Here is a 9,721-nt window from a genome sequence, read left to right on the forward strand (position 1 = left end):
AAGCAGGAAGCCAAGGGCAGTGAAGAAATGGAAGAAGGTGGGTAAAACTGCATATCTCCAGGAGGGATATTGATAATCATGGGAGGGAGGGGGGATTGGAAAAAGGGTTATAGATACATATGGGGAAGTGGAATAATGTAGAATGGGGGTAAGAGTGGGATGGGATGGAACAGAGGGTTCAGGTATTGGAGGAAGAAGGATGAATATGGACAGTGTTATTTAAGCCCTCAAATGCCACTGATCCAGGGACACATTTATATTTCATCAAAGAGAAGCAAGAAATTGAATTGAGTACGAATGTGAGACATCCAAGTGCCCTTTACCATAGGAAAACCTGTCTGAATTTCAAGCAACAAGCTGGAATGTTTCCAACAGATTCATGTCTACAAAAAAAGGTACGCTTATCCCAAAAACTCAGTCACAGAACATATTTTAACACATGCTAACATTCTCATCTAAGTGAGTAAATGAGTTCCTAGTAGGATGTTGAGCAATTTAATCCTTAATGTTGAAATTATAGCAAAGCAATACTACTGCTCCATGAATTTACTTACTAAGGTCTTTAGAAATATGCTCCTGATATTTACCAAGAAATAACCTAACTGCTGGCTGATGGAGAAACACATAACTCAACACTCCTTTCTATGGAAGTGACATGTTAGCATAGAAAAGAGGTTCTCCTGGCAGCGGAGAATACATTCTTGTATATGGACAATGGTGAACTTGACGTGGGCATGGGGTGTTTGTTTGCTCTATAGTCAAGACCCAACTGGGCACATTTTTGAATTGACAGGTCATCTTCCAAAAATAAAGAGATATTACTATCACCACCAACAACAACAAAACAAAGAGAGTGCTCAAATGATAAATTCTTGACTTCAAACACATTTATGTTGTTTACTCATACTATGTTATTTAACCAGGCATTAGACTCCAGAAGTAATGTTTAAAAAGATTGAAAAGTGTGGGTTAATACAGCATATCTACTGGAGTCATAGACACCACTCTGCGAGAGTAGTGGGACTGGATGCTGTCTACCACAGTAACATTCATAATGTCATACAATCTAGGTGTATATCTAGGGAGAGTAAGGAAAGAATCGAGGGTGAAAAAGATGCTGGCTTCCACCACACCATTTCTTCCATCAATGCCAGTAACACAGACCTATGATGAGAAATGATGACAAAAAGTTTGGGGAAGCATGTTACCCACCACAGATGACCCTCCACACCCCCAGACTCCCAGCTCCAATAAGCAGGACCATCACCCATCATGACCTCACACTCTACATCTCTGAATTTACAACTCATTCTCAGGCTGTCCTAGCCAAGTTCTGTCCTGCCTTCATCAACAGGCTGAATACCTCAAACCCAGTGCACTCAAACTTTCTCCACAATTTCCTCACAGCCAAGATGATTTTCCAACTTTTGTCCACAGCACAGCATAACATCAAGGAAAACACAACTAAGGAAATAATCTCTCTCTCTCTCTCTCTCTCTCTCTCTCTCTCTCTCTCTCTCTCTCTCTCTCTCTCTCACACACACACACACATTCTCTCTCTCTCTCTCTCTCTCTCTCTCTCTCTCTCTCTCTCTCTCTCTCTCTCTCTCTCTCTCTCTCTCTCTCTTTCTCTCTCTCCTGTCCATTATTCTCTCCTTACTAACTTTTCATCAGTGAACACATTTGTCCACTCTGGCAAGGCATATACTGCCAAACATAATATAGAAAATCCTATTCAAGAAAGGGATCAGTAAAAAGGAGAGGCAGCTGCCTACCCATGACAAGACAACATGGTTATCAATTACCTCATCCATATCCTCAGAGTTGAGCGGGCTCACAGAGTGGATATTGATGTTTGAAGTGTCCGGGTTCGTGGAATACTCAACCAGCAGCAAGTCCCCCTTGAAAGGCCTGAATGCTGAAACAGCCATAAAGTGACAATTCTGTAGTATTAATGCAGTCAGGTCCCACAACATTTCCTAGGTCCTTCCTCACTGCCACATGCCAACCAACTGTTCCTGCATGTAAATTAATTTTCCCAGTACTTAATCAACTTAAATATCTTCCTCCAGGAAGGAAAGGCGAAAGCCCTGTGAGCAAGGACACTCCCCCACACTCTGGAGAGCTTATAACCCAAGCCCTATACTTACATTTCTTGCTCTGTTTTTAAGGCTATAACTCCTACCTCCAGAAAACATGTATAATGGGAAAAACGTGTCTTTGTTTATATAGACATCTTCTTCAGTTACTGAGCTGACACATCTAATAGAAAGTCTTCTACCAAAGTTTGATGCCTCACTACCGGCAGGAAGCTCATTTATAGCTTTCACCTATAAGGGAAGACAGTGACTGCAGGTGAAATAAAAATTAGATGCAGGAACATGTTCCCCTACCAAGGATTTCACATCAAAACAACAGTACTGTAGAGAGTATTTAAGACATTTTTTAATAGTTATTTTTTCACTTTTATTTATTTATTAATTAAAAAATTATTAGATATTTTCTCATTTACATTTCAAATGCTATTCCAAAATCCCTTATACCCTCCCCCTGCTCTGCTCCCTTACCCACTCACTCCCATTTGTTGTCTCTCCTGAGGCTATGCCAGTGCCTGGCAAATACAGAAGTTGATGCTCACAGTCATCTATAGGATGGAACTCAGGCCCCCAATGGAGGAGTTAGAGAAATTACCCCAATAGCTGAAGGGGTCTACAACCATATAGGTGGAACAACAACATGAGTAATCAGTATCCCCAGAGCTCGTTTCTCTAGCTGCATATGTAGCAGAAGATGGCCTAGTCGGCCACCATTGGAAAGAGAGGCCCATTGGTCTTGAGAAGTTTATTTAAGACGTTTTAAGTATACTTTTAGGACACAGTCCTATGTCAGAGACAATGTATTTTATTATGCATGTCAAAACAGTTCTCCTGATGCAGAAATTGTTTAAACAACTGTTCTCAAATCTAGAAAATACATTTCCCATTAAAGATATAAATTATGAACCTGGAATGATGGCATAAATTGTGTCTGTCCTTGCTCTGTGGATTGCTAAGTGTCATGCAAATGGGAGTTCTACACCTATGTTTTATGTACTCACAAACTTAGCTTCTTTCTTTAGAAATGTAGTGCTATTACTTTCTAGAAACTCAAAATTCATTAGTGTAAAAAGTACACTTCTACACAATTTGCCATCATGGCTTTAATTCAAATTAGAGAAAAATGTTGCATTCACACCGAGGGAAACACTCTGGGTAGGGTAAACTGAGGATAGTTTTGTGGTACACTTGATGGAAGAAAATTTGGTTGCCTGGGAGATGTGGTTGGAGCAGAATTAAGTCAACTGGACAAGAATGAGCAGCACAGTTTTGTAGAAGGAAGGAAGGAAGGAAAATGTTCTCCCTCTATCAGGACCTGGGTGCAGGAGTTCATCATGAAGTGGGAGAAGTAACAACCATTAGAAGTTTTGTCAAAAACAAGTCATGCATATCTGGCTCCATGGTCTGGGGGAATAGTATTATTCTGATTTTTCAAAGATAGTGAACCTTTTTGGAAATAGTTTTCCTTTGAAACTTTCTTACATAAAGAAAAGATGAATATTCTTTACAGGAGAACAGAATAGCCACATAATCACAAAGCAGAAAACTATCTCCCACAAACCATGCTGGATGATTCTATTATCCAGAAACAGTGACTAGCTACCCATTTGAAACATCAAAACTGAGTATTGTGCATGCTAGTAAAATATTACAGGAAGACTCACAAAAGGTAGCAAAAAGGAACATCTGGAATCACAATAGCTGTATGCATGATAATTAGGAGCTGCCTTCCTCATCCTGTGCTATTTAGTTTGGATGCTCTCATTATGCATAGAGGGAAGAGACTGAAGATAGTTGATGTTCTAAGATCATCATGGAATCTGAAGTCATTGATACCAAAGGGTGTTTTCAACATTAAACAATTGCTGTTGCCACCTGTCACTCAGTGTATGGCTTCTTATCAGTGCAGATGGGATGGTACTGATTCCCTAGTATCCCTTGCACTTGGTAGTGAATAGCTTGGATCCCATCTGACTACTACTGTCAGCATGCTGTCAGGTGAGCATCACAGAATCTCACCATTCTGCATTTTGACTCGACACTCACCCAAAGTCATACTGTACCCTAAATAATGTCTCAGTTTTTGTGGCAAACTTGCATCCTCCCTGCTGCAGACCTTCTGGGTCCCTTTGTCTGTGTGGAATGGGTCTCTAGTCACAGGTGGGCTAAGCGTTGGATGAAATGACAGCCAGATGCACACCGGAGAGGTTGTATAGGATCTGAATGTATTTGTCAGGTCGAGCATTGAACTTCTTATAGTACAGAGAATATAAGGGGTTGGGAGTCACAGCAGGCAAGGTACATTGAAGTTACCAGGTACAAAACAAAGGAATGACTTTCAAAGGATTTACAGGAACCAGGTAAATGTTTACAGTAAAGATAAAGCAGTCCTGCCTAGGATCAGCTTAGTGACAGGCAAGGATTTTACACTCCATTGTTATACCTTTGAACCTTGTGAAAGCTAGCACCAGGGGGTTCTGCTCTTGGAAGGCCTCAAGAATAATGCAATATCACAACCCCCCCTAATTAAATAGGCCTTGCTAAATTCTTATATGAGTGTAAATTTTAAGTATCTGGAGAATCTCCATTTGTCAGGAGAATATACCAACTTGCTTTTAATATGTAATGTAGCCTGTTCTGAAGATTTCTATCTCAGTGAGATTCCCTGGCTCTTTCTGTAGACCAGTTGAGCCTGGCTCTGTCTATTGTAATGCTTAATCAGTTACTGAATAGGTTAACTTTCTTACTGCCTTCTCACAGGATTTTAAGCTTGGCAGCTTTTGGGATCTTGGAGCACTGGGGAGACTAACTATAACAGAATTTAATCTTAAGAGTCATTTATAATAAAATATTAAATGAGAGCTCTTAGATGCATACATCAGACCAATGTGGGAATAGAGTATGAGTATATGGATAAACTCTAGGAGGTGAACTTCCTTGAAACTCTCTGCCTCGTGAGTGGCTTTTAGGCTACACAGCCTGTCAAGCTGACTTGAAAAGAGTGTGTGGCACCTCCCAGTTCTCATTTTTTTCAACACAGAAAGACCATCACCAAGCAGAGCCAAGCATACAGATTGATTCAATGACCAAGAAAGCCCCTAAGACACTGTCTCCACAAACCAAATGAAGTAGAGAGGGTGATTCAATTCACAGGATAGCATCACTGGGAGCAAGTTGGAAAGTAACATGTATATCCTTATATTAGCACCCATATATCAAATGTAGGCTGACACTTTTTGTCCCAGCCTCTATATACCTTTCTGGAAGAAATATGAGTAAAATTAGACACTGTGTATGAGGTCTTCGATTCCAACACTTAGGTCCCAGAAACTAGGACGATGGCTGCGAGTTGGAGGCTAGCCAAGAGTTCAGTCTATTTATGGCTATGTAATGTAGAGTGTGAGAATTCATCACATGAAATTAAAAAAATCTAAAAAAGAAAATTTATCAGTGTTTTTTTTTATTTAAAACTAAGCCACATATTGTAGACTTGGCTCACCTGAACTTATTATGTACAGCAGTCTGGCCCTGAACTCACTAAGATTCTATATGCTGCTTCCTCCCAAATGCATATACCACAATGCTAATTATAACTTGACTTAACAATTGTGGTTACACCCAAAAGATAGAAAGATGGGCTTATAGTATAGGAAGATTGTATTTAAAAACAAGAAAAAGACAGTATTGGTTAAAGTACTAGATTACTTATACTCTTTCTGTAATAAAGATCTTTTTCCCTAACACAGAATGATCTGTTGGGCTCAATGAATGAAATGTGCTAATATGCTTATTTTGTAGTTCATGTTTTCAGGAGTCAAAAAAACAAAAACAAAAACAAACAAACAAACAAAAAACAAAAAAACTCAAAAACAAAAAAACTGGAATATGCTTTTCAGTTCTCCAATTGTCAATAGTTTTTCAATAATTTATAATAATAATAATAATAATAATACTTTTTTCTATAACACCACCACACAGAACAAGGGAACAACAAATAACAAACACTACTACTACCACTAATACTATTACTACCATAACCACCACCACCCCAACACCACCACAACTACTAATGTTCCAGTGCTTATTCATACTGATACAAGGCTTTTCTGTAGCCTATGGTTGAAGTGATGAATTTGAGAAGTATAGACAAAAATGTAGAATTGCCATTGATATGCAAATATCTTAGCTAATTATGTTTATAGAACTAAGTCTTTCATAAGTCCATAGCAAATCCTTGTTGTGTATTAAATGGACCTTTAAGATTTTATTAAACATTAAAATAAATGATGTTCATAATATTAATTTTATTTGCTTTAATTCATAAAAGAGTAATAACTTCATGCTATAAATGGAAGTAATATGGATATGAGATCCAATATTTTCATCATTCAAACATATTTAAATAAGAAAGAGAGCTAAAACAAATCTTTAGGAACAGAAAAAATATGATAATGCAGACACATAGTAGAAGAAGTCCATTAAACTCCGCCCATACCAACATTAGTGTTTGTCTTAATCCAAGAGAGAAATCAAAATCCCCCTAGGTTTAGAGACTTTGGATAAACTCAGCCATACCTTGATTGCTCTCCGGATATGAGTTATTTTATCTTTTTCCACAAGTGCAAGGACATTAGTCCCAATGTTCAGAGGCATGTTGTCACTTATTACATCCTTATTGAAGAATATGGATTCATTAATCCAACCATAGTCATTGCACATAGAGGACACAAATCCCTGAATAAACATAAGCCTGGAATTATCTACAACACAGGTAAACAAAGGTCACACCGGTTCATGTCAAATGCAAGCAGCCATTACACAAAGGTTCTATTATGACCATTTGTACTGGCTCTTTTTATGTAGCTTAAAACAATCTAGAGTCATTGAATGGAGGGAACCTCAGGGGTGAAAGTGGCATAAGATCAGGTTGTAGGTGCCTGTAGTGCATTTCTTAATGAGTGATTGATGGAGTGGAACACAAACCACTGTAGGTTGATCTCCCCTGGGAGGTGTTCCTGGCTTCTGTAAGAAAGCATGCTGAGCAAGGCATGGGGATCAACCAGGAAAGCTGATCTCTGGCCTCTGCATCAGCTCTTGCCTCAAGGCTACTGCCCTGTTTGAGTTCCAGCTCTGACTTCCTTCAGTGTATGACTGAGATGTGGAACCACAAGCCAAATAAACCCTTTCCTTCCCAGGTTGCTTTGGTCAGAGTGTTGTATCACAGCAATAATAATACCAACACACCATTGTAGATAGGAGCACATAGCATCACTTCTCTGGCCATAAGACAACAGCCATCTCTGTATCCCAAGGTTGTGACTACTGAATGGCACCTGTATGGAATCTATTTCAGCTGTCAGTGACCTGTCCCAATGAGAATGTAAGGGCTGTGTTTATCTACCTGCTCAGGAAGACCCTTTAAACTAATATACTATTACTAGTATACACCTGACTCATCAGCAGCAGCACATGCATAGCCATAGCTCTAGATTCTCCAACATCCCTTCTGACAAAGCACTAAAAGACATGGGCAGATGTAAGGACACATTGCCAAGTTTTCTTTTGTTTTTCATGAGCATAATGTGTAAGCAATGTCTGGGGTCTGGCTCCAGTATCCTGCTGGGACAACTGGTCATCACCCTTTATGATGCCCTCCTTACAACCCTGCCTCCTGGCTTCAGATACACTTGTGCATGGAAAACAAGACTAAGTTCACTCTCAAAGTGCGGTGTTCCCCTTCTCTGGGGGATAGACAAAGGCACCTTTCAAGGACAAGATGCGAAGGCAGAGACAGCACATCCCACAGAGACTTGTGTCACATGTTCTGTGACTTGGTCTACACACTCCCCTGATTTGACACGATACAGCCCACAGAGACTTGTGTCATGTGTTCTTTGACTTCGTCTAACCCCCCCAACCCCCTGCTTAGGTACAGTACAGCCACAGAGACTTGTGTCACATGTCCTGTGAGTTGGTCTAAACACACTCAGCTTTGGCATACCAGAGGAGCTTGGGACACTGTTCAGTACTGTCCTAACTTGGAAACCTAGGGGCATCCTCCTGCTCAATGGCCACCCAAGACAGCAGCAGGTCCATCTCAGCTATTTGTGCCCCACTTGGCCTTAAAGTGGAGGAAAGCCTTTTTGAGGAGTCTTCTGGTGTGTGCGGGTGTGTGTGTTGAGGTGTAACAGAGATTACCTAGAGGGGGTTCCTGTGATGTTTCTTCAGATGTGTTCGTCCCATGAAAGAATGAAGATATCCACCGTAGAAGGTTCATCATGGTTGTATCACCACCAGCCTGAACAATGCCCAAGGTTACCATATGACTTAGCAGGCATCCTTTGTCTCACTCATAAAATATGACCCCGTTCCCCAGCCTCTGTGAGATGACAGTGAATGGCTAAAGAGAGGATCTCAGGAAAGCCAGAGACAGGGTACCTGGCAGGCTACTGCCAGCCCCTCTTAAAGCTCCCTCTCCAGGGAGAGCCCACATCTTCCACTGGTCAGCCAATGAGAGTCAATGGTATGCATACATCACTGCTTATGTCATTGGCTATAGCCAATGAGAGGCAACTGGCAGAGACACTTAGTCCTGCCCACCCACTATGAGGGCACCCACAGGAAAGTCTCTGGAAAAGCTGCTTGCAATTGAACTCTTGAGGTTCAGTTTTAAGGGGCTACCACTTAATGTACATTTTCATGAGATAGTTGGGAGTTTGTTTTAGAAGATGTGGAAGAAACCCTAGTACCTGCCTAGGTCAGTAAAAGCCATGCTTGGTGAAGGTCATAAGCAACAGTCGCGAGGCTTGCTACTTAAGGTACTTGCTGCCTTTAGTGAGGACCTATGTTCAGTTCTAACCACCCACAAGGCAGCTCACAACTGTCTAAAATTCCATTTATAGGTGTCCCAATGCCCTCTCCTGGCCAATCCCACACCAGGAATTCAAGTGATGCACACATCTACAAACAAAACATGCATATACAAACTGGAAATGGTGCCTCATGCCATCAATGCTGTTAATTCAGGCTCTCTGAAGACAGGGGCAAGTGGTGTCTATCTGGTATTCATAGCAACTTCTAGGGAAGACAAAACTTCATAGTAAGACCCTATCACAGCAAAACAAAACAAAACACAAAGAAAAACTTATCTATACATATAAAGTAATTTTAAAAAGCACTAATTACTTGTTGTTACATTCAGATAAATTTGTGTGTGTGTGTGTGAGCATTTGTGTGTGTGTGTGTGTGTGTGTGTGTGTGTGTGTGTGTGTGTGTGAGAGAGAGAGAGAGAGAGAGAGAGAGAGAGAGAGAGAGAGAGAGAGAGAATAAAACATTTTAGAGATAACATTTCTATTTTGTAATTAAGATACACTTCATAATTTCCAGTTGAGTTTTTTTTTTCCCAGTGCTTGAGTACAGATCCCAGAATTCATATACAGTAGGTACAACATCTAAATTAGGGTATTTTCCCTAGTTGAGGTAAAAATCATTTTGGGATATATGCTTAAATTATTTATTATGTGGCTTAAGGAGAGATCTAGATTACCATTGTATTGAGACCAAAATATCATCTATAACTGACCGGGCAGAAGTGTAGATATTCTAAAAGGATACTTGTGTCTCTT

At 40.2% G+C, this 9,721-nt stretch overlaps 1 protein-coding gene across 1 annotated transcript; it reads right to left on the reverse strand.

Moving 5' to 3' along the window:
- Nucleotides 1–969: 969 nt before the first annotated feature.
- On the reverse strand, nucleotides 970–8,376 carry LOC147004745 (cancer/testis antigen 55-like). Its single transcript, XM_085837737.1, has 5 exons — nucleotides 8,295–8,376; nucleotides 6,672–6,856; nucleotides 2,186–2,330; nucleotides 1,806–1,918; nucleotides 970–1,164 (listed from the first exon to the last, which is right to left on the reverse strand). Exons 1-5 carry the CDS (start codon nucleotides 8,374–8,376, stop codon nucleotides 970–972), a joined length of 720 nt encoding a protein of 239 aa, XP_085693863.1.
- Between the last annotated feature and the right edge of the window lie 1,345 nt (nucleotides 8,377–9,721).

This window comes from Mus caroli, unplaced genomic scaffold, assembly GCF_978045245.1.
Source record: "Mus caroli unplaced genomic scaffold, Mus_caroli_1 scaffold_5, whole genome shotgun sequence".
In the NCBI taxonomy this organism is placed as follows: Eukaryota; Metazoa; Chordata; class Mammalia; order Rodentia; family Muridae; genus Mus; species Mus caroli.

Excerpts from the sequence above, each read along its gene's own strand:
- LOC147004745 (XM_085837737.1), bottom strand. The coding sequence starts at position 8,376 with ATGATGAACCTTCTACGGTGGATATCTTCATTCTTTCATGGGACGAAC. Across the intron at positions 6,857-8,294 it reads ATCACAGGAACCCCCTCTAG|ATAATTCCAGGCTTATGTTT; the intron begins GTAATCTCTGTT and ends CCTGTGTTGTAG. Across the intron at positions 1,165-1,805 it reads ACTCTGAGGATATGGATGAG|GTCTGTGTTACTGGCATTGA; the intron begins GTAATTGATAAC and ends TTCTCATCATAG.